We start from the raw sequence: 24966 nt of genomic DNA on the forward strand, positions 1-24966 counted from the left end.
TTGATGCTCAAATCTGCTGCCATTCCCATCTTTTAACACCCTGGCTGGTGCTCCTGGTGTTGCTGAGCCCGGCACTTCACACTGGACATCCAAGTCATGGACCCAGCCAGAATGGTGTGTACAGGACAAGGACTCTGGTGGTAGGGGAGCCCAGATATCCAGAGTATCATTCCCAGAGGTTCCCCAGATTTACGTCTTCCCATATGGAGCAGCATCGCTCAGTGTTTTTCCTCAGTCTTTCACCAGGACCAGAGCAAAACTCCCTTTCCCCATCCCTAAACTAGACAAGAGAGAAGAGTGAGCTTATCACCCTAGACCAAACCCTGAGGTCAAGCTCCAGAAAGCGTGGTGGGCTTTGGTGCTGAGCCCTATCCGCTCACCACAGCACAATAAAACCTGGATGCGTGCATGCACTGCCGCTCCACCCGCAGGTCCTCTTTCCCACAGCAGCAGCATTGCTTCCTTGCCCAGACAGGAACCTGAGACAGGGGCATTGCTTTGGGAAGTCTCAGCCAGCACCCCAGTCCCGTGATGCTCCTGTCCCCAGTAAACCAGGAAAATCACCCATGGGATCGATGGAGGGGCCGTGGGTCCCCTTCGGCTCCAGCACACACTGACCCAGCCAGGGCTTTCTCTGCCCTAACTGGGTATTTTTCTTGAGCTGGAAGAAGTTATGAAATCCCAGTGTTTTCATTGTGACTAACGCATGGAAATGAACAATTTTGCCCTTGTTTTTGGATGGGTTTTAGTTGCTGTCCTTGTCTTTGCCTTCCGTGCCCTCTTTCATCCTCCAGCTTTTTTACTCCCTGTGGGACCTGACCATCGTGTTGCTGCAAACATCAAACACCCTCCTCTCTCCATGCTCCTGAATTGGATTGCATGTCCCAAGGCCGTTATTTCAGCACTCCTTTTGGATGCTCCTTCCCAAACACGGGCCAGGTTCAAGGGTTGGTTTTCTCCATTTCACTGGGGGAGAGGTGAGATGTGGGGAAAGCTGAAAGCCCCACCGGACCCTCAGCAGCTTTACTGGCAGCTTGCAGGACTGAGAAGAAGGGAAAACCTCCCCTGGCACCTCTTTCCCCCACGCTTCATATCTCCAAGCAGTTTTCAAGGCTTAAAAACACAGCTGGGTGAACTTTATGTGGGGACGTGACTGCTTTTAGGAAGGGATCAGTGGTTCAGTGAGGAGAGATGCCATTAATACTGAATTAAGTGAGATGGAGGAATATAGTTTCTGCTCCCCCACCCTATTTTTCCCCTCCTGCAAGAAACCTACTCTGAGCCAAGCCCTAGGACTGCGAGATCCTGGTATCCCTTGGGATGAGCATCAGTGCTGACATCTCCTTCTAGCCAGATTTGGCCTCCCAGGGAGGTGTTTCTAGGAGGCAGTGCTCAAACTGATGCTGGAAGCGTTGCGCTGTTTCTTTCAGGAAGGGCTTTTGTCCCATGCTGACTTCCCAGCCTGCTCCCGGCAGTTTTCATCTCAGCTGGTCCAAGGTGCTCACACCAGGAGGCTGCCAGCCCTTCCCTTCGGCAGCGCTTGGACCCCACCAAACACCTCTGCCTGCTGTGCCAGCAAATGCACTTACCCTGCAGCGAAAGCTGATACGGCCACAACTGCCCAGGGGGAATCCCAGCAGTGCTGGAATTAGCTCGGCAGAGACTGGCTTTTCCAAACATGCCCTCGGCACGATGTATGAAGTCCTGAGATGTTTTACAGCTCTGGTTGCCCCCATGACCACAGGTGCTCTGGGAAGGGGAGGCATTTCCATGCCCTCTTTTGCCAGTGCGGCTGCTGGCAAACTCTTTCAGAGCTGAAAATCAGAAGTGGATCGGCACTGATTATCCCAGCCCAGGCTCAGCTCCACATTGCTCAGTGCAATAATTAACCTGAAATAAATTCACCCATGGTTCAACGAGTGCTCACCACCTGCCCAGCTCCATCCCATGCACAGTTTCTGTCCACCCCAAGTAGAGGCTCATCAGCACACCAAAAAAGCACCTTTTAACCTGATGCTCCACCTCCATCGCCATCACCATTGCCTCTGGTCCAGCTTACACAGCCTACACCTCTCCCATGCCCTGCCAGCACGATCCCTGCAGAGCAGGAGAGACACAAACCAGATATGCTGGAAGACCCAAACCCTCCCCTGCACGCTGACAGGTCATGCAGGATTTCGCTGGTTTTTAGGAAAAACTGGCTGCTGCTTTGCTGGTGTAAATCAGCTGCAAACCTGCCCACTTCGACCTGGTTTATAGCAAGAAAATCACACAGGAAAAGGCACAGATGAGACCAGGGACTGCCATCGCATGGGTGGGAGGCTGCCCTCCCCACCAGCACGGGTGCACAGCCTGGAGTACATCCAAGCCCGAAGCTAATGCCCGTAAATAAGAGCAATAAATTAAGGATTTCTTCAGAAGTGATTAATTGCCCAGAGAAACATGTGCTTTGACACAGGATGGTCTTTGTCCACCAAAGCCTGTCCAAAGCTAAAGCAAACAGCTGTCAGGCTGTGGGTTGGAGCTCTGCTCCTGCTCTTCCTCTGCAGTTTGTATGTCCTCATTGAGGCACAGACCTGGTGCGGACCTGGCTGCATTCCCATCGTGCCTGTTCGCGTCCTGTGACTGCATTTCCATCACCAACCCGAGTTGTGCAATAGCGCAGGCCCTGCCACAAGCCCACATCTGCTGGCAGGATGTTCCCAGCAAACGTTAGTGTTGTAGTGGCACGTGGCACCGTGATGCTGCCCTGCGAGTGTCCCTGAGGAGTTAATGCTCCAGGTGCAGTGGAGGGAGAGGCTGGGACGTGCATTACTTATGGAGGGCTTGAAAATAATGGCCTTCTCCATCTCGCAGAGAGTTCCTAAATGAGCCAGACTACTTATCTTAATTTCGCCAGCTCAGCAGCGTAATTAAAAAGGGATTCACTATTGAGACACTTCTGGTGCTCTCATAGCATCTCCCATCCCTGCTCTTCCAAGCTGTGATGGGGAAGGAGAGATGGCAGGGATGGACATAGCATCCAAGAGGGAAACCCCAGCAGGATCCTTGAGCGGTCAGGGATATGACAGAGACCAGCAAACCCCTCAACAGGCGGTGTGGGTCTGGAAATGGGGCTCTATGTGTGCAGCAGGGATGCAGGTAGCAGTCCCTGGGCACTCAGATTACAGCTGTGCCCTGCAAAAGCACTAAGAAAGCCCTTTTCCTTGAAGATGTGACCACAGAGTAGGGGACACTCCCCGTTTTTCATGCTGGAGGTGTGTTTGTGTGTGTCACTTGTGTTATGCTGATGCCAGCAGACATTTGGGGGCTCACCCCATGACCAGACCCCACTAGCAGCTCGGCCACAGCTGATTGCTCGCCCCAGCTCCTGGCTCTTTCAGTGCTTCAGAAAAAGCTTTCTCGACCTCCAGAGCTAAAATCAGTCTTTCCCTGGCTCTTGGCTTTCATGGCATCCCCCCTCTGCAGTGCTTTTTGCATCTGTTTCATAAATGATGCACGTGGAGCTGAGCACTGCTGAGCCACAGTCGAGGCTTTAGCCCCTAAGCAAATCCTTCCAGGGGGGAAAGGTCCTTTTACTCTTTTTCTCCCGGCCACAGCCTGTAAATCCTCATCTGCACAATAAAAACAAACTCCAGTAGTTCATTTTTTGGGCTCTTTTCCAAAGCTTTTAGGCAGCTGGAGTGTGATTTTGTGCTGATGAAGCGATGGAGAAGGGCTTAAGTGAAACAATATTGCGGTGGCTGCAAGGTTTGCTGGTGGTTCAGAGCTCAGAGTGAACCCCGGGGACCCGCTACATCTCCAAGTTCTCCTACAAACCATGGAAATCACCAGTCCAGCTCCTGGGATAGCAAAACAGGATTTAAAAAACAACATTAGCCACCCCTGGAGCATGGCTGGAGAAGTGCTAGGAGCCAAGTGCTTAATGAAATCCCAGCTCCCAGCTCACCCTCCTAAACCACGCAAGCTTCCCCAAAGTGTTTGGGATGGAACAAAGTCATCAATCAGTTATTTTAACTCCCAGCTCCGTAAACAGAAGCGAGCCCAGAAACACGCAGCAGGGGAAAATAACCGTCAGCTCCCTTTGGTGGAGTGAAGAGGGTGCGGGGAGGGAGGACGGGGGCAGCTGGCGGGTAATGGAGCACGGCCTTGGTCCCAAAGGGCATTTCATGGACCCACAGGGTATTCCGCGGACCCCACAGCCTGTAAATCTTATGTGCAGACCTGAGAGCAGCCCCACCATCCCTGCTGCCCTCCCGGCATCACCAACTTTTGGTGACGGTGACTCTGCCAATGCCGTATTGGAAAGGGTGGGAGGCACAAATAGACGGGATGAGCATCACTAGCTGATTTTCCTCTGGGTTTATTAGAGGGACACAAGAAGAACAATGGAGACAAGCACGAATGAGCATGGAGAGGGAGATGCTGTTGCACCATCCACTGTCACACTTCTCTTACGCTGCCCCAGCCTCGGCCCTGGTGGCCCAGGAAGCATTAAGCATGGCAGTGTTCACATAAATACATTACAACTTTGTAATTACACATCGGTGATGAAACCTTGCAAAAAAAATCCATGAGAGTCAGGCAGGGTCCAAATGTTAATCTGGGAGGGGTTCTGAGGGGCTGATGCTTTGGTTGGGAAGCACCAGGTGAACCCACAGGTGATGGCCAGAAAGGTAAAAGCAGTTTGGTCTGGGATGCATCCTTCCCCATCAGCCACAGGTGCAGAGCAACCACCCCCAGCACAGAGCAGCACCCCGCTTGTCCCCTCTCCAGGCACTGTCCACCTCGGGTGGATGGAAAGTGGCGAGCATCTCCCAGAGCTGTGGTGCAGCTGGTGGTGCTCAGCACTAAAAACATCTGGGGCTCTGCTCACACTGCTCCATCCGACATCAGCCACATGCCGGAGCTACAGCAAGGGATGGCCAAGCCAAGAGAGATTGCGCAACCGGACTTTTCTAGAGACTTGGTTTTTGCATGAACTCACATGTCCCAGACCCACTCCTGAAGCTGCACAAGTGTCTCCTGAGCCTGTCTTGTAGGAGCCATGCTGGAGAGGAGACACCCACACCAAGAAGCAGACACCTGTGCCAAGGAGGATGCAAAATTCCATGCAGAAACACCTGCAGCTGCCCTGGGCTAGAGCTAGCACTTTGTTTCCATAACCTAAAGAACGCTTTTTTCCTTTTGCAGAACAGTATGTTTCCTTACCCCGCGGTGCAGCCCCTGGAAATCAATGCCAGGTCGGGCCAAGCGGCTGGTTGGACCGGAGCCACCTGCTGAGGAATCGGTGCTGTGCTAGGGATGGGCTGGCTGTGGCGGGACATAGGTGCCATCCAAGGGAAGATGAATTCCTTGTTCTCAGTCTCGGCACCTTTCCCACATCTTGTCCTCATCACAGCGGGGAAACGCAGCTGAGCTCCGTGTTTATCTCGCAGGTCTGGGGCCTCCAGCTCACCAGGCACTACTTCCCCACCGGATAAACATTCTACCACTTTCTGGCACATTTCAGGTGTTTTTTCCTTTTTGCTTGTAAACACAAACAGGAGCCGGTGCAGTCCACTACCAATTATTTTTTATGTGACACCTTGATCTATGTTCCTCTTGCACCGCTCCCTCTGGCAGCTGGGCCGGCAAGGATTACTAAGAGGCAGCCTAGGACACCGCTGGCACACCCCGCACACCACTGGCTGCTCCAGCACCCATCCCCAGCCTTCAGGGATGCTCCCACCACGTAAAGCACACGCTTTCACACCAGACCCCTGCAGCAAACCAGCAGCATGACCCCACAGCGCTGGGGCTGCGTGCGTGGGTGATACTCACTTGGACATGGCCACACGCTCTGTGCAATGCCCGGGATCCTTGAGCCAGGACCAGCTGCCATGAGTTAGATGGGAAAACATGATTGCAGAGGAAGGAAGGATCTGAGGGGGCTGAAGCCAGCCCAGGGCAGTGGGGAGCTCTCATTGGGGTCATTGCTAGGTCTCCCCATGGCTCAAGCGAGATGCAGTCACATTTATTTGCAAGGACGGTCCTGACTCTGCAGCTCTGTGCTACCCCAGGGTGTCCAAACCACCAATCCATCTGACTTTGTCCCACATCCTTGCATCCTCATTTGGTCCCTGCCAGAGCCAACGTGGGGGCAGAGGTGTGCAGGCAGCATGGGCAGGCAGCAGTGGGGAACGCCTGCAAGACATGGGAACCCCATGGGCAACACCGGCTGGGCACTGTGCGTATCCCAGACCAGGCAAGAGCCAAAAAAGCATCCCCAAAACTCATTGCACCATGTACCTGGCTGCTGTATCTCCATCTTCAATGCTCAGTGGCATCTCTTTTGGATCCAGACCCAGGGTGAACCCCTAACACCGACAGTGCTGTGCCAGGCTGTGGTGCCCACACCGTACTCTGCCCCAGTGCCAACAGCACCCTGCCATGCCGTGGCATCGCCGCCAGCCCCAGCAGTTGCTGTTTCGCTGAGGGTTTGTGTTTACCATCACCTTATTAAGGGATTATTCAGCCTGTGGTTTCCTTGCTCGTCCGATCTGTTTTTGCTCGGCAGCCGGTGGCTCGCTGCCATCCCCTAAGCTACACGCGGGGCTATATAAGCAACCTCACTGCCTTGGCTGCGGGGAGGCTCGCACACAGCACAGCTCGGCAGCAGCGCAGGGAAGGTTTCGGTAAGCTGCAACTTTCTCTCTTCTTCCCAACTGGCTGCAAATCCCTTAACCCACAGCTGACAAACCCTCGCCTTGTCCCTAGACCGCAGCTCAGCTGGGGGCTCTGAGGCAAGAGGGCAAGACTCTTAATTGGGGGTTTTATGGCTTTTGTAGGTAAGAGGAAAAAAAAAAAAAAACAAACCCAACCCACTAAGTTTTTCTCCTTCATCGCAGCTAGCGGTTAGGCAATTTTGTTATGTTATTAAGGCAGCATAATTAAGAGTGGCTGTGATTGAGGGTGAGGTGGAAATTAATTGATGGGCAGATGAAGGCACAGAGGCTGTGGGCTGGAAAACATCAATGGGGACACAGTTCCTGGTGTTCTACTTCTCCCTTCCACAGCCCAGCTAATGGATTTGGGGCAGGGTTATGGGGACAGCTGGAGCGGGGGCTTCGAGGGGGGGATGGTGCCTTGCTCACGCAGGGCTGTTTGATCTCCCGCAGCTCTGTCCCACGCCAGAGAGGGGACACAGGCAATGCGAGCGCTCCCTGCTGCCAGGATCCAGCTGCTTGAACCCCCCCTTTCTTAGCATCGTGTGTCCCGGGGACGGGACAGTATCCTGTCCCAAACCCAGCACTGAACAAGTCACAGCCAGTTCCCAAAATAGCTGTCCAGTGGGAAACAGGCTTTCAGCCTGGATTAATTTTTCCTGGTTATTGTCTGGCCGCGAGTTCACGACCGCGCCGTAAGCCCACAAACCACCGCTCATGTGTTGCTTGTTATTTTTGCTTGACTGGGATTTGCTGAGCCATAATCAAAGTATTTCCTAGTCCCACATTCCCCAGCCTCGGATGGTTAATACCGCTTACAAATAACAGGGTGTTCTCACTGCCGGCTGCTCTTTGTCAGCCTCATTTTATGGGTAAACTGAGGCGGAGCCAACATTCCCCCCCCCCCCCCCCCCCCCCCAAGTTCATTAATTTTAAGTGCATAAAATAAAGCACCTGGAATTCCAGCTGGTGTCGCTCAGGATAACACCAGCTCCATGGGTACCTTTAGAAACCAAATACCCAAATGCTTGATGCCATTGGGCTAAGGGACTCAACCCAAAATCTGAAGTCGCTGAGCTGAGGAAGAGCAACACAAAGCCTCAGTCCCTCATGTCTGCGTGCAGAAAAAGGAAAACATTTAGCTTCTTGCTCGCATTTGCAGCAAAGGCTTGGCTTGTGGATGGGGTTTTCTGCTTTTGGAGGTGCCCAGGAGCCTTCCCCTTCCCCACGCTCCTGGGATGTTCTAGGATAAGATGCCATCCTTGAACTAAGCCCAGTTTGCAGGTGGGGGGTGGAGGCGTGGAGATGTCCCTGCTCATGTGGGGGGCAGAGGGGGGTGCTGGGGGGCCCATGGAGCCGCCTGGGCTGTGAGAGCATCCCTGCAGAAGTATTTAAGCTGTTAAAAGGCACTTTCAGGAGATGTGATCACAAAGCAGCACTCTGCAGAATAGATTTAGGCTCAGATATGACGACAAGAAGCAGAGGGGATGGGAGCACAGACATGGAGCCCCTGCTTCTCCCCCCTCAGGGGCTAAGTGGGGGCTTTCTGCAGGGAGTGGGGGGGCAGGGGGTACAAGCAGCCCCACGGCATGTTTTGGACTGGTTCAACATGGGAGAAGCTTTCTGAAAGCAGCAAGACCCCGGGTAAGCCTCGACATGGGTCTCTGCAGGTCTGGAGAAGGTGTGGGACAGCTGCGGATACTCCAGAAAGCCCCTGGTCACCCTCTGGAGACAACGATGGTCACTGCAAAAGGATGGATCATCCTCATCCTCCTCCTGGGGGCAACATCTGTTTTAGGTGAAAGTTAAATGTTTCTATTCCCATCACGGTGCTGTCCTCTACCCGCAAGCCCGCCAGTGTGAAGGAATGTCTGTCGGCGGCCACTGAGCCAGCAGACATCGATGGCTGGGCACTGCTCTGGGTCAGCGTGGCATTTGCCCGGCTGGCACCCATCCTGTCCCCGGAGCAAGGGCAAAGCCTGTCTGTGAGTCAGCCAGGCTCTGGCTGACAAGGAATGAGCCACCCTGCCCATCGGCTGTGCTGGCACCATCCCTGCCTGCCACCCCTGAGACCCCCTGGCGTCCAGCCTGCACCCCAGCTCCCATCCCAGCTCCCCTCTGCTCCGAGCACACCCACCCTAGCCAGTGCCTTATCCATCGCCCAAGTGCAAAACCATCCCAGCCTCTGAGCTGAGCCCTCGGGAAGCAGCAGCAACATGGCTCTTCTCCAGGACAAGATGCTTGGGAGCAGCAGGGTCTGCCCACTGCTGCTCTGGTGGGTCACGCACACCAAAGTGCCGAGGGATAAGCAACCTGTCCCTTTGCTCCGGCAGGTCTCACAGAGAAAACATGCTCACAGACTCTTTGGATTTGTTTTCCAAGGCTATAGAGGAATTTTGCCCTGAAGTGCTCTGGCCAGACGCCCAGGGATAAGAACAGGGAGAGTCAGTTTGTCCCTGGGGAGGTGCCCAGAAGCCCTGCTGAGCCCCTGGGAGCTCAGCACAGGTGAGAGCTGGTGCTGGGCAGCATCAGGCTTAGCTCCCCAGTTTAAATGGGACTGGTTCCAGCAAGCACCCCAGGAATGAGCCATGACCACTAGCTGCCCTTGGGCATGCAGGCAGCAAGCGAGTGCAGAAATCAGTCCATGTCCCATAGTGACAACCAACTTCACCCACCTTGGGTTAATTTCTCCCCGTGCAGGGAGAGATGGGATATATTTTAAATCTCCAGCTATAGAAACACTATTTGATCTGAGCTGCTCCAACACAGAAAGCACAAAGAAGTTTTTCTTGGGTGACAACGGAAATGGCAAATCTGCATCATACCTGAGCCACAGTGATGCTGTGGGATATCTCCATCACTCCCTTTGTGTGGCATCTCCAGCACTGCATCCCACAGGTGCCCTAACTGGCAGCTCTCCCAAAGGAAAATCTGAAAAAGTGAGCCTAAGGATGCCCAATCCCTTGAATCTAATTAATCTAATTTAATCTCCAATTTATTGACCCTTAGGTCAAAGGCTTCTGAAACCAGCCCTTGCCAGGATCCAGATAGGACAGAAAACCTTCCGCCCGCTGGTAATGCTCAGCTTGGAGAGTAAGTTATTTCCCAGCTCGAGTGGCTTTCCCTTGCTGGGACAAGGGGTGTTTGCATGTGTATTATTTTTTTCAGTCTTAATTGACAGCCAAACAATATTATTTGAGTAGATGAGGACATTCAGGCAATGGAATAAATGTTAATCATTCACAACCTCCTGTAGGGTTTTGGCTATTGCTGACACATGCTGTTGGCTCCTCTCCTGGAAAAGTGAAGGTCAAGTGTGTGACCACAACCCCAACTCCCACCAGAGGCACGCGCGGCTGGGAGGGTGAGGAGAGCCCAGGGATGGGCAAGCACATGCTCCGACCTGCCTTTCACCTGCCCAGCCTGCCCTCACACCCGGGACAGTTTGCAACACCATTGCTTTAAAATTAAAGCTCATGGGGCGTTCATTACCTGTAGAACTCACTCTGCTCGTTAACCCCCGGGAGAAACGTCGGCCCCTCAAGCTTTACTGCCCAGGGCTCAGGATTTAAATTCCAGTAGGCACTGAAAGGGATGGAGGTGCCGATGCCATAACCAAGGGATTAGGGGATTTTCCCAGCCTTCCATCCTGCTCCCAGAGCTCTCTTAGCCGCTGTGGAGGATCAAAGCACTGAAAACACACTCAGAGAGAGGTCCCCTCCACCTGCTGACAGGTATTTTTAGGAAAACTACCAGGAAAATTGTTTTCCCCTCAAAGTGATGGTACAAGGCAGTGATACTGAGGCTGGGGCTCATAGAACAGGGCTGACTCCTACTACTCTAAAAAGCAAAATCTCGAGGTTTTGACCAGTGCAACTGGAAAATAAAGCATCTGCCCTTCACAGCAGTGAGCTATAAAACTGTTTTTGCCTGTAGGAGAGGGTGGGCCAGACCTGGTGGGGTTGAACAGCTGGGCTTGCTGCAGCCAGGCCACCGGGAGGGGATGGTGCTTAGCCAGGGAGAAGGCAAACCCTGCCCAAACCATCCCGCGCATTCTCTGCCTGCAGGTACGAGGAGCAGCTCTCGCCGGGGAGACCCGATCTTCACCTACGCCAGACGCAGTACGTTCCTGCCGCTGGTGCTGCGGGGTAGCCCTGTCCCTCCCCACATCCCTGCCAGCACTCAACCCCTCAGCTTATCCCTCATCCTCTGCTTTCTGATTTTTCTGCTGTCAAGGTGCTACCCAGAGCCATATAATGCTATTTTCCTCCACAGGACTCTCCTTCTCCTTTCTTATCATCACTGCAGATTAAAGCAGCCGATCCCAAACAAGGTTACGATCTTACCGAGACCCCACTTTAATCTGCTGCATGTTAAATTTTTGCTTGGGGCAAGTACAGACAGGTATTTATCCATGCACCACCTGGGAGGGGACCACATCCCCAAGCTCACCTCCTCCTGCATCCCCCAAATTGCTAAATCAGGTCTATGGATGTGCCACTTGGGATGCAGATTAAAACAGATTAAAAACTCACCCATTAAGCCCAGAGCTCACTCCAAACCAGACATGACGTGCCCGTGGCTGGTCTCATTTAAATGGTGTTTTCCAGTCACCTGCTTTTGTAAGCCAGGGGTTGGTTTTCGCCCATCACTATTGGATCAGTCCCGCTGCGTGCCTGTCTGCCTTTCTAGGAAAAAACACAACCTGGTTTATTACAAATTGGGTGGAAGAGTACGTGTGGGAGATGACACAGCACACGTCTCCAAGAAACCTCATTTTTGGCAATTTTAGTCACAAGTGCATCCTCATAAACATTATTAGAATGTTGTCATTTAAAAACAAACCCAAACCACAGGCTTGGAGTGGCTCTCATCCATTCAAAGCGGCTTAAAACAATAGTATCTAGTAGCCCAGTTAAAGAAATTCCTTTAAAAATCTAATCCAATATTAAACTCTCGTGTGTTTTACAAATCAGCAGGCCCCTAACATGCTCAGCCTGCTTGGTAGCATCTTAGGCTTCTGTTTTACACACAGTAAAACTGGTGCTCATGATAGGACACATGCTCCCCCTATAAAGAACATATGTTGAAGTATGGTTAAAGACAGTCAACACAATCATGCCAACAACTTTACCCTTTTCTTTTGGTGGTTTTTTTTTTTTTCATTTTAACAACATTTGAAACACAGGCAAGCATTGCCCCTCAGACAGCATTTAAATGACAATGTGTGTTTGATTTCCCTTAAGCCACTGTTATTCAACACTAAGCAAGAGCTGCATGCACTTTGCTCCTCTCAGGTTTATCTTAATCATCCTGAATTTGGTAGCCTGCGGAGAATGAAGTCAGAAGCCTTCACATACCTTCTTGTGCTTTATTTTCCAGCTCCCTAAGCACTGAGTTTGCTTAATCCATGGGGTGTGTAACACCCAAACGTGTAGTCTGAACTATACAGAAGTTGCTAAGAAAACAACTGCCTGTTTTCAGGCAGCTGTATGTGTAACGTGCGTCTCATTAACACACCACTGATGTTATTCAAGGTCCACCGGTGCAAGATTCAAAAAGGTTTTTGTCTCCATGGTCGAAATGGAGCGAGTGTTCAGCAAAGTGTGGCCAAACCGGTGTGCAGAAGCGTACCAGATCCTGCCTAGCTGAGCGCGTCTGGGGTGTGCACTGTAATGAAGCAACTGAGGAGGGACGGCTCTGCATTGGACATGTTTGCTCAGGTGCTCCTATAACTTCACTTATGGGCAGGGAATGACGTCCTACCTCACCACTGCATAGGTGTTATACCCCCTTCATGATCATTTTACCATCTTTCTCTCCCTTGCCAGAATTTTGTGATGCCTGTGCCTTTCCCAGCAGGGCTGTGAAGTACCGAGGGAGCAGAGCGTGGGGAGTTTATAGCCAAACAGCAAGATAAGAGGGGTGTCCAGATATGGGGAATCATCAGGGACCCATAAAGATCCTGGTGATACAAAAAAAATCTCATTAGTCTTGTTATCACAGCAGCTCTCAAAGTGGAAGCAGCAAGTGCAGGCAGCTGTCTCCATGCGATCTGCTGGAAGGAGAAGAGTTGGGAATATTGAATTGCCACTGCCCCTGATGAAGGGGCTTGTTACTAATTGTATTATTCTTATAATGCCCTTTTAAACAAATAATTCTGAAAATAGTTGATGTTTTCCCCAGGAACGCTGTTTCAGGTTTTCCCTGATTTCTTCCAGTTATTCCCAGCTTTAAAGAAATTATCAGAGAGCTGCTGTACAGGGATACTCTGTGATTGTAAAAGGAATGACCTGATTAATCCCGTTATTTAGGATTAATTGCTATAGGTAATGAACATGTTTCAGAGTCACTGTTTGGGAGACCATTTGTTAAACCCATCGAGTAGTGCTCATTTTGCAATTAGCCTGTGTCCTGCCCAAGCCAGGATACCATTGAATAAGGGAGACAGTTTTTAAGATATGCCAAAGTCATGACTTTGGGGCGTGAGCTGGTAACAGAAACCTACAAAGTTTAAGGCATTTGGATTTGTAATTTTGCCAGGGTTGAGCTAAGAGCTTACATGCTGATCTGGATTCAAATTTCCCCAAAATTCAGCCCTTTGGGGAAGGTAAATAACAGTTCCTAGCTGTAATTATATCCACGTGGCTGCTTTCTACTAATTGTCAGGTTCAAAATTACATCGTCTCTGTGTTTCTAATGCACAGCTGTTGATAATCAGTAAAAATATGTTTTGGATACAATTTATTCCTTATGCAGTATCTGCCTTATTGCATCTAAATTAAAAGCAGACATGAGACTGTGCCATGAGTGTTAAGGGACTTGGGGCTGCTTTCTGACATGCCTGCCTCTCCTCCAGCGTGCAACATCACCTGCCTCATGGGCCGTGTCAATGCCGACTGTGATGCCTGCATGTGTGAGGATGCAACCCTGCATGGGAAGGTCTCTCTTGAGGATGGGTCACCCGCTGCAGATGCCCGAGTCTACCTGCAAGCCAAGAAACTCAAGCTGTTGACAATGGCTGATAACAGGGGCATGTTTAGGATCCCAGGGGTTTGTCCCGATGGCAAAACCACCCTGAAAATAAAGAAAGCCAAATATGCAACAGCAACTGTCACTGTGCCTGAGAGCAACAGAAGAAACCTGGCGATCCAAGTGCAGCTGCAACGATCAGGTAGCCCCAAAAAGGGGACGAATGTAAAGGCTTTACAAAGTAACCAGAAATAAACCATGATTTTAGGAGAGTAAGAGTAACAAGGCCTTTTCCTTCTCCCACAGGCAAACCCTACATTTTCAGGAGCCCCGAGGACAAAGCCAGGAGAGTGGGACAGAGTGTGTCACTCTGCTGTGATGCCTCCGGGACCCCGGCCCCTGACCGCTACCTCTGGTAAGGAACTCAAGTCTGATCAGGCAGAAGCATCAGCTGTCCCACAGATTCAATTTTTATCTCCTTACCATCTCCATAAAGGTGGGAGATTTTTAGCTATAAAACAGCTAAATATGCCGAGAACAGATTGCTGCAAATTATGGTTTCCTCGAGATGTGCCGAGCTGGCATTTCTCACAGGTGCGGTAACATCACCTGCCAAGGAATTTACTGGAAAAACATACAAATAAGAGTGTGACAAACCTCAGCAGTCACAACTAGCAGCTCTGCCTGCCTGCCAGCTGCCCAGCAGCCACATCTCAGTACTTCCAGGGGAAGAGGAATAATTTGTAGGTGATGCTACACAGGCAGACTACAAATGGGGAAACTGAGGCAAGAGGTCTGGCACAATCCACACAGCCGGGTGCAGGATCAGACCATTGCTCTGCTCCAGCCAGGCAGTCAGCTCTGTCCGCTTAACTGCCTGCCTGTTCCTGGCAGGTACCACAACGGCTCACTGTTGGATCCTTCTTTATACAAATACAAAAACAACCTGATTCTGAAGAACCTGAACAGAGACCAGTCAGGAGAGTATTTCTGCAAGGCCAGCAGCGCCGGGGGGTCAGCGAAGTCCCAACCCGCCAAGCTTGCTGTTATAGGTAAGAAAACGTGCACGATGCTCTCCGAGTGGCTGGGGAGGTGGCAGTGTGCAGAAAACAGAAAATGTGATACATGTGGGAAAGAAAAGTCACAGGAAAAAGTATTTGGGGTTGATTTCATGCATCCGTTAGCATCTATGAGTTAGCAGAGCTGCTTTTGAACCAGATGCTCTCTACAAGCTCTGGACTGCAGGTGACTTGCCAAGCTCAATCTGCTGGTTTCAGCAGATTTCTCCCTGTACTTGCTGCCTGACGTGAATATTTCTGTTTGTATAGCTGGGGTTTTTTTAAACCTTGGGACAAATTTTAGTCTATCCATAGCCAAAAAGCCAGGCAGCTGCAGAACATCTAGCTGAGGGTGGGTTGGATGGCAGTGGTGGGTAAGCAGGAGCTGGGATGCTCCTGCAAACAGCACTGCTCTTCATCAGGTACCTCAAGTTCAACCTGAGCACCTGCCTCACCGAAATGGAGGCTGGATTAATTCAGCCAACCCAAATCCTGCAAAACATCTGGTCTATGGCTACAAACCCCTCACTGTTATTGGAAGCAATGTTTAGCTCTGAGGGTTTCAGACCACATAGCGATGACTGTACAATTATTTCATGCTGCTCATTAAGAAATCCTACTCAACAGGAAGACAAGAGGCAGCCTGCAACTCCCAACCTCAAAGCCACCCCATCCGACTTCCTCACGACTGCTTCCAAAAAGCAACAAACTCTTTCTACTACGACGTGGGCAAGTGCCCAGCAAAGACCTGCGCTGGGAAGCTGGATAAAGGACTTCGATGTAAGGACAATGTTGCCTACTGCTGTGGGGTGTCCAAGATGGAAACCAGAGACATCTCCTGCAACGGGTACACACTCCCCACTAAAGTCGTCGTAGAATGTGGCTGCAAGAAATGCACTGAGACCAAAATAATGGTTCGAGGCAGAGCCACAGCAGCAGATAATGGTGAGCCCCTGAGGTTTGGCCACATTTACCTGGGGAACAAGAGAGTGAGTATGACTGGATACAAGGGAACCTTCTCTATCCATGTCCCAGCAGACACAGAAAGACTAGTTTTAACTTTTGTCGATCGGCTGCAGAAGTTTGTGAACACAACAAAAGTTCTGCCTTTCAAGGAAAACGGAGGCGCTGTGTTTCATGAGATCAAGCTACTAAGAAAGCAAGCCCCTGTTACGCTGGAATCCACGGAAACCAACGTGATTTCTTTGGGAGAAATGGAAGAAGAGGATCCAATTGCTGAATTAGAAATTCCTTCCAATGCATTTTATAGGAAAAATGGAGAAGCCTACAGAGGCAAAGTGAAAGCCAGTGTGACATTTCTGGACCCAAGAAAAGTCTCAATGGCTGCTGTGACACAAAGTGACCTGAACTTTGTAGATGAGGAAGGGGACATATTTCCACTCCGCACATACGGCATGTTTTCCGTGGACTTCACTGATGAACAGGGCACAGAGTCTCTTAATGCCGAACAGGTGAAGGTTCATTTGGATGCTGCTCAGGTCAAGATGCCAGAGCACCTGCAAGAGATGAAACTTTGGTCCCTGAACCCAGAGACAGGATTATGGGAGGAAGAAGGAGACTTCAACCTTGAAAAAAGCAGACGGCGCAAAAGGGAAGAGAGAACTTTTTTGGTTGGGAATATGGAGATCAAAGAAAGGCGGCTTTTTAACCTGGACGTCCCAGAGAGCAGACGGTGCTACGTCAAAGTTCGAGCCTACAGAAGCGAGAGATTTCTGCAAAGCGAGCAGATCCAAGGGGTTGTGATTTCTATTATAAACACAGAGCCAGAACCAGGGTTCTCCTCCAACCCCAGAGCGTGGGGCCGTTTTGACAGTGTGGTCACTGGTCCAAACGGCGCCTGCGTGCCTGCCTTCTGCGATGAGCAAAACCCCAGGGCCTACACAGCTTATATCTTGGCAAGCCTGGGGGGTGAAGAGCTCGAAGCTGTGTCCTCTGCTCCCAAACTCAACCCTAACGCTGTTGGGGTCCCACAGCCATATCTCAACAAGCTCAACTACAGGAGAACAGACCACGAGGACCCCAAAACTAAGAAAACTGCGTTCAGCATTAACATGGCCAAGCCAAGCCCTAACTCCCCAGAAGAAAACAACGGCCCTATTTATGCCTATGAAAACCTTAGAGAATGCGAGGAAGCCCCACACAGCGCTGCTCACTTCAGGTTTTACAGGATAGAGGGAGACCGGTATGACTATAATACTGTTCCCTTCAGTGAAGATGACCTCATGAGCTGGACTGATGACTACCTGGCATGGTGGCCCAAGCCCATGGAATTTAGGGCCTGCTACATTAAAGTAAAAATAAACGGACCCCAAGAGGTGAATATAAGATCTCGTAACATGGGTGGGACGCACCCGCGTACCATTGGCAAGCTCTACGGCATCAGGGACGTCCGCAGCATTCGTGACCCTGAGCAGCCAGATGTGTCAGCAGCCTGCCTGGAGTTCAAGTGCAGCGGCATGCTCTTTGACCAAGACCGTGTGGATCGCACACTTGTGAAAGTGGTCCCACAAGGCAGCTGCCGCCGAGACAGCGTCAACAGCATGCTTCACGAGTACCTGGTGAACCACCTCCCCATGGCTACGAACAACGACTCCAGCGAGTACACAATGCTGGCTCCTCTCGACCCACTGGGACACAACTACGGCATCTACACTGTCACCGACCAAGACCCAAGGATTGCCAAGGAAATTGCCCTGGGCAGGTGTTTTGACGGCACATCTGATGGCACCTCCAGAACCATGAAAAGCAACGTCGGCGTTGGATTGACTTTCACCTGTTCAGAGAGGAGTGCAGCAGAGCAAAGCATCTTCCAGTCTCAGAGGAACTCAGGCCAGCAGTCCATACTGGTTCTGCCAGGGGAGAGCCCTGCATACCGAAGGCAGCCGGCAAGCCGCCGAACCACCCAAGGCAGGATCCCAACAAGACGTCAACGTTCTCCCACATACTAGAGCTGTATAGAAGTCTCAGTAAAGTCAATCACACTTGATTAAATGTAATTTGAAAGTAACACCTACCAGCCAATAACCTAACTCAAAGCCAGCAGGTGTCATTATTTTTGAGACATAATTAAGGTGCCTTTTTTTTTTCTCCCCCCAGCAGAAAGGAAAGACATAATGCAAAAATTGGGGGCCAGTAGCAGTAGGGAGTTCATGTCTTATTAAATGCATCCATAAAAAAAAAATCTTCTTTCTGCCTGACATTAAACAGCTTCACATGATAGCCTAAAGGGAAGACTAAACACATGATTCAATTAAGTCATGTACATAAACCATTCTTCTGTTCTGCATCTGCAGACTTTGCCAGCCCAAGTACCTGTACAGTAGTAACATGAAAAGAAATAAACCTATTTCTTCATATGGAATTCAACTGCAAGGTTTTGTACTTGAAATGTAAGTATTTTATTTATTTCTAGCTTGGTTTAGAATGACTGTATTCAAGCTAAACTACTGGCAGCTGCATTTCTAAGAACTCACACGCTCAATAGGACAGAGAAGCCATGTGGATTTGTAGGCTTCACGTGGATAAAACTACAGTCTTCTCTTGCTTCTTGCATTATTTGACAAGAAAATCCATGCTCTATGATAGGGTAGGTCAATTTAAAAAGTAATTTTGTAACTTTGACAATGCTGCATTGCTTTTTTGTTTGAAATGCCCAAGTAAATAAACCACATGTAGAGCTGGCCAAAGAACAATCTGCAAAATTCCACCTTTCTGTTCATAAACAGGTCACAGCTTTATCAATCTTGGGTATGGGTGAGGGGTTTGGCGGGTAGCTGGTGCTTCCCCAGGCCCAGGGCTTGGCCATGGTATGCTGCAGTCAGGGAATCTGTCCCCACCTTGAGATGTGGAGTCAGCAACAGTGCTGGGCAAGCAGAGCAGCAGGTCTGGGCAAGGACTGAACTAAGGAGGCAGCAGCAGGGCTCCCAGAGTGGAAGAAGATGGGCAGGAAAAAAGGGCTGGGAACATGTGCTTTAAGAATGACAGGAAACCAGGCAACGCAGAGCCGTGCAGACAGGGAGAAGATAGGTTTCCCATCACATTCAGTAACAACGAGCAGGACACTACTGGGCAAGCAGGTGCTCTTAGCTGAAGGTACATACGGCCACCGAAGGGGTCAAACAGACAGTGATCCATCTCCAAGTGAAATACTAAGTTGCCCTATCAAACCCCCACTACTTCCACAGTGGAATCAAGGGCCTCACCAGCACAGAAGACATCCTGTGTTTACACTGAAACACTGGCAATAAATTTTCAGGGTGCAGGCAAGTCAGTAAGCCTCCAACACTGAAATTTCCATCAAAAGAGATCACAAAAAGTTGGGCAGTGCTACTTGATGAAAACTGGAATTGAAACACGTGCTCAAGCATGGATTTCCCTCTCCTATCCAATCCACACCGATGGGTATGAAGCCAATTCTAGGTCTATGCTGTCTTACCTACAGCCCATCAAGGGCAGGGGGAATCTTTCAACAGCATTTCACAAGCTTCAGAACAGGTTTCTCAGGTCTGACACAGAGCATCCCAGGCGTTAAATGCAGAGCTGTGCAGGACTGAGTGCCTATGCAGCCTGAACTATGCTTAAAAAAAAAAAGAGAAAAAACCCACCTTAATAATCCATGTTTTTATGCAAAATGACAGTTATCAAAGAGAAGCAGAAAAGGAAGAGCTGTGGAATACCCTGGCACATCCTCTTCATACCAATGAATTTAGACTCTGTGTTTTCTTTTGTGTTTAGTCTGCTGCAAGGGCTTGGCGCGAGCTGGGGCCAAGGCAGCCAGTGGGGAGCATTAGCTTGGACCTTCCCACAGAGCTCTTGGCTTGTGCTGCAGACTCACAGAGAAATGTCTCTTCCCTCTGCTCCCCTCCCCCTCTGCAGACAGAGAGCCAAATCCTGAACTTAGTTTTATCACTTTGAGGGTGAAGTAACACAAATGACTTCTACAGACCAACCCAGGAGATACATGGATGAAAGCAAGCTCAGGATCTGATCCCTGTGCTGCATGTGGGCTCGCCAAACACAAGGAAGAGCACTATGCTCTGCTTTGGCGAGAAATGTCTGTTTAACAGCAATGAAATGGTTGCAGCCCTACAGCCTGAAACAGCAAGATGCTCTCCAAGTTTCCCCAAACTGTCCCCCACTGCAGCTTAACTCCGACTTGGAGGAACAAACTAATCTCTGCACGCACCGAGTCCCTGAGCTCTCAGAGGAGGCTGCTGGCAGACTACATTGGATACAGAGCAAGACAGAGAGGTTTCAATCACGGGTGCTTAATCACTATCAACAGAAAACAACCTTGGCCCAACAACCACCACTCACTTCTTCTCACTGCTAACACTTCCTCATTACTGATGAGCCACCATGCCAAATACATTAAGGAAGTTTAAAGAGGAGAAAAGCTACAGCAGGACCTGGCATCCACCACTCAAAGTGTTCTGTTATAGTTCAGTGTCAGTTCTGACTTCTCCAGCTTGCATCTATGGTCAGTGTATGGCAATGTCCTTTCTGCAACCTGAAACCTAACCCACACTCCCACATATTAAAGGAGAGCATCAGCTGGAGGAATGCAGGAAGGCTTCGACTCAGCTCCTCCCTCGGCCTTAGCCTTTGGACCACCAACCTTGAGAAACAGGCTGAAGTGGGAGACCTGGCTCCTAAACATCATCAGGTTTGCAGCTAATGGCAAAGCATCTTCCATTAAGGTCACTTAGTTTCCAACCCGCAGATAAATCTGGTGACCTATCCCTCCTCCTGCTTTTAAGAAAGGGAAAATATTGCTTCCCAGAAGCTATGAGGCCGTCAGTGGTTAGGATAAACAAAAGGAGATTCTTGTCTAGTCTCAACCTTCAAATTATTCAGGGATTTTGCAATCAACTTTTTAAAGAGACTCAAGTACTCCTGTGATTAGTCACTTATACTTTTTGTTTATTTGTAATTTATTCAGCATAAAACAGGAATTAAGAGGTTTCCTAGGAAGCAGGGGGAGTAGCAAGGTTTCAGATCATGAAACAGATGCATCTAACTATGAGCCACCAGCATCCTAAGAAATATCACTCCCTCTAACATTTATTTGAAATCCAAGATTAAATCACCCCTATCTAACACCAGAGCCCTTCTGGTGCCCAAACGTTTTGCAGTTCTACCAGTAATTTGGCTCCAGTGATCTTAAACTGAGCCATAGTGGATGCTGGGTCTATGAATACCTCTGCTACCTTTCCTCTTGTCCAAGAGGAGGACAAATGTTTTATTTTGCTACTGTAACTTTCCAATTGCTAGGGTGGCTGTACTTGACCTCAGCAGTGGTACTGGGCATTGAATCACCATGTCCATGTTCCAGAGTGAACCCTCACATGCTATTCTACACCTCATCAGTGAATGCCCCATTTTTGTTTTGTCTGTTCTGCAAAAATAATCAGATTTTCATTACCTACCAAGTTAAATCCCTACAGAGCTAGGTGAAAGCAAAGTTTCCAAAGAGACATTTTGGCTAACAGCTGCCTGGGGAACACCAATTCCCTTTAAAGCTTCTCCACCATGCCAAAAATAGCATGCTGAAGATTTCCTCCATAAAAAAAAAAAAATTATCTTGCCCTCCTTTCCTCCATGAAACAACTGGGGTAAAGTTGTGCATATTCAGACCTAGGACATTAACTGTTAAGCAACAAAGAACTGCCTAATCTTTGATAACCTCTTCCCTAGAAAACAATTTCAAGAAGCTTTAAAGCAAACTCTGCACAGACCAAAAGATTAAGTTACAAGGATAGGTATCCTGGTTACAATATGGTTTAGACATTATTTGGTATTAAACAACTAACTGAAGACGTTCTGTACCAGATGTTCCACGCCGACCTTGGTTTTCCCCTGAAAGAGATGCAGCCAGCACCATCTACAGGCTTCCTCAGCACAAGCCACCTCAAATCCCCCCAAAGACGCAGGGAAACTCTGCCCTGTTGCTTTATCGTTTTGTCTGAACTGAAACTACCACCTGCCAGCAACAACTAACAGCAACAGATCTCACACAAGGCGTCATCTAAAGCTGTCAGCAAAAAATGTACAAATTGCCCTTCAGGTTCTCTCTGATGCTAACATCTAACACAGACACTGCTGGCTGGAAGTTGGTATTCCAACCAGCAGCATTAATGCCACCCAGCAATAACATCGCTTTGCTCTGTGTTGTTTTGGAGATGCAAAGGATAGGGATACAGCTCTTTTCTATCAACTTTATAAGGTCAGAGCAGGTTCAATAAAGCAAAGGAGTTAAAGAACTTTCAAGGAATTTTCCTCAAGTCATTCCTAGAAGAAAGCAGTTGATTTACCAGTCTGGTCATGTAAAACTTTTAACCTTACATTGCCAGGACTTCTGATACTGTATTCTTTCTGTGGGAGTCACACCTCACTGTTCATTTTGCTCAGGTCATCATGAACCACAATGCATTTTCCAGTGCCTGGGGACCTGGTACATCAGAAAAGTTGGCTCCGTCCATGCTAACAGATAACCAAAATGCTTCGCTTCTCCCAAGTCTAAAATTCTTTTTCATTTGTGCTTAAAATTATCTATAAATTGCAGTGGTGGGTTTTTTCATATACTCATTTCTCTGCTGATTCAGCTTTGGATACAATCCATGCCTGAGGCCAGACCTCTATCATGCAGCTGATTAGTGTCAAAAACCTCACTGTCTATGGGGAAGGGGCTGTAGAGAAAGTTTTTATCCTCAGCAAACACTGACTATTTGAATTACAGTGATGCCTATGAGTGTTCTTTACAAATAACTGATGAAAAATTCCTTGAAGCTCCAGAAGGGAAAACACAAGGCAAACAGCCATGCAGCTCAGACCAGTGATGTAACAAACCCCAGAAAACCCCCAAACCCACCCACCAGCCCCACAAACACACAAAACACCTACTCACCCACCCTCCCTTCTATTGGCATAAGGTGATAACTAACCTTTCACACACTGCTCTAAACAGAGGAAAAGCAAAACGACTTCACAGCCTTTACTTGCAAGTAGTAGGTGGGAGCAAAACACAAAAGTACATCATTTTCTTGGAAACAAACTTGCCAGTTTTATAACTTCTGCAGCACAAATTGCACCCTTGAGTCTGTGGGCAGAGACAAAAAAACATTCTCCACAGAAGCTTGACTTCCAGCTTGCTTTTGTTTCCAGTTTTTGACTCTGATTCATAGGCTTGGATTTCTTGGAGGATCGTGTTCTGGAAAACCAGTCAGAAGCAGATTAACTGTTGGACCCACAGCAATTAATACTTCAATTTATTTACTTTTTTTGCATTAATTTAATTATTTGCATTAACTAATGCAAAAAATCTGCTTTAACAGATGCTTTTTCAGAAGCATTTTAATCCATTTGGCAACACATTTTTCTAGATTTTTTTGCTTGCTTTCATTCAGCGAGTCACACTTAAACACATCAAGTTCCTGTCACCTTGATTTAAGTCCCATGAATTCAACACCTGACTTGAGCATGACTGCTGGAAAAAACAGGAAAGCACTGAAAAGTCTGAAGAGCCAATAGGACATCTGGAAGAGGATGTGCTGGCATTGACGAGCATGAGAAAAACAACCATTGTAACACCAAGCCTACGGAACTCCTGCAATTTTTTTTCCTTTGAGGCTTCCAAGATTGCTGTAAACATGAACCTAACAGAACAGTGCTACCCCCCCAACAACCCACCCCAAGTCTGAATAACCATCGGTTCTGCTTTTACATCAGTAATATTCAGAAAAAGCAGGAATAAGCTGAGTAAGTAACATTACAGCAGCTCCTAAGATGCAGCTGGTCTTTGTTTTATTGCTATCCTCACAGTGCTACGTTACTTTCAAGACAAGAAGAAGAAAAAAAAAAAAAAAAAAAAAAAAAGAGTCAACAGTTTTGGGATTCTTCACATTAAATGCTCCTTCTTACGTATGCCGTTAACCAAAGGCAGGTTGAAGAAAAGCTTGGATTCAGTTTACGGCTCCTCATCAGGCAAAAATCTCTCTCATCAGACAAAGTACAACAGCAGAACATAGAATGGCATACAAATATTAAGTGGAATATACTCTAGGATACGAAAACAAAAAAGGAGAAGGAAGAGATGGCAACTGACATGATTAAACAGAAAAGGTAAGACATTGATCAGAAAAGCTAAAGCTATCAAAGAAAAATATCTACTGGTGAATGACAAGTTCGTAGATTAGAAACAGTAAGACTAAAACAAGTCACTTGCATTGAAAAGCAAACGTACACAGCAAATTTTTCTTTTCTGAATTTAAAGGAAACAGTTGCAATTTGAGTTAAGATGGACAAAAAATATTGCGATGCACCAATATCGATTAGTTGTCAACGGCTCACCCCTCATGGTGTTATGGGTCAAAGGTTCTCCCGCTTGTCTCAGCTACGTTGGACACCAATTGTTGTAGTTGGAGTCCAACTCAGTCAGCCTCACACGGGGCACCAAATGTTGCAGCACAAACAAACTAGTAGGCTGCAACAAGGTTTTTATTCAGTCAGGTTCTACTGTCCATGCTGCGCTGTTTCTCCTTCCTCCAGAGGCCAGACCACACCACCTCCACTCAACCACCTCTCCCACACTCCTCAGGGCTATTTAACTACTTAGCAGGAACGAGCTACAGCTGTACATCATCCATGGCAATCAACCCACTGCCTTCGAGGCAAGGCCACAGCTGCATGTTATCAATGCTAATGAACCCACTGCCTTCACTCCTCTACAGGAAACAAAATCATGTGCTCACATCACACACAGGTACCTAAAAACCATCAGCTACCATTCATGGATGACATTAAACAGTGCTTACTACAGAGAGTATTTTCAGAGTCAACAGGCCCAAACAAATACCGTGATGGTCCTAAAACAACTGGATGACAACTCAGATTAGAACAGATTATAAATATTCTGTTCCATTTCTAAATTGAAAATTTATTGAAACTGAATTCCAGCACACTGCAAGTATACACCTGTAGACTGAGACTACACAAAGGGAATAAGCTGGAAGACAGGTAATTAAGCAGTTGGCAATGATTGCACAAGTCAATCAGATGGGAAATCAACCTGCTCAGAAAAACCCACCTAGCAAACAACCCGACAAAGGCATATGCCAGCTGCACACAGCTCCACATATGGTATTATAGAAAGATGTGGCATCAAATTCCAGTGAGAAATAAGGGATGTCCTGTGTTAAATGTAGTTGACT

The 24966-nt window shown here is 48.7% G+C and overlaps 1 protein-coding gene and 1 long non-coding RNA gene across 2 annotated transcripts; one reads left to right on the plus strand and one right to left on the minus strand.

Annotated features, from left to right (window-relative positions):
• Nucleotides 1-5354: 5354 nt before the first annotated feature.
• On the plus strand, nt 5355-18119 carry LOC121090947 (cartilage intermediate layer protein). The gene is made up of 9 exons (XM_040599847.1): nt 5355-6677; nt 8378-8505; nt 9717-9800; nt 10775-10828; nt 12245-12430; nt 13567-13881; nt 13986-14094; nt 14574-14731; nt 15365-18119. The coding sequence occupies exons 2-9, from the start codon at nt 8445-8447 to the stop codon at nt 17704-17706; spliced, it is 3309 nt and encodes a 1102-aa protein (XP_040455781.1). The 5' UTR covers nt 5355-6677; nt 8378-8444; the 3' UTR covers nt 17707-18119.
• On the minus strand, nt 10843-24282 carry LOC121090951. The gene is made up of 3 exons (XR_005828787.1): nt 22702-24282; nt 19194-19334; nt 10843-11395 (listed from the first exon to the last, which is right to left on the minus strand). It is a non-coding gene; the product is annotated as an uncharacterized LOC121090951 (long non-coding RNA).
• Between the last annotated feature and the right edge of the window lie 684 nt (nt 24283-24966).

This window comes from Falco naumanni, chromosome 7 (genome assembly GCF_017639655.2).
Source record: "Falco naumanni isolate bFalNau1 chromosome 7, bFalNau1.pat, whole genome shotgun sequence".
NCBI classification, from domain to species: Eukaryota; Metazoa; Chordata; class Aves; order Falconiformes; family Falconidae; genus Falco; species Falco naumanni.

What these genes read in the sequence shown, in the direction of transcription:
- LOC121090947 (XM_040599847.1), top strand. Translation starts at nt 8,445, where the DNA reads ATGGTCACTGCAAAAGGATGGATCATCCTCATCCTCCTCCTGGGGGCA. An exon ending in GGTAATGCTCAGCTTGGAGA is followed by an intron (nt 9,801 to 10,774) that starts GTAAGTTATTTC and finishes CTCTGCCTGCAG; the next exon opens with GTACGAGGAGCAGCTCTCGC. An exon ending in CATTGGACATGTTTGCTCAG is followed by an intron (nt 12,431 to 13,566) that starts GTGCTCCTATAA and finishes CCTCTCCTCCAG; the next exon opens with CGTGCAACATCACCTGCCTC.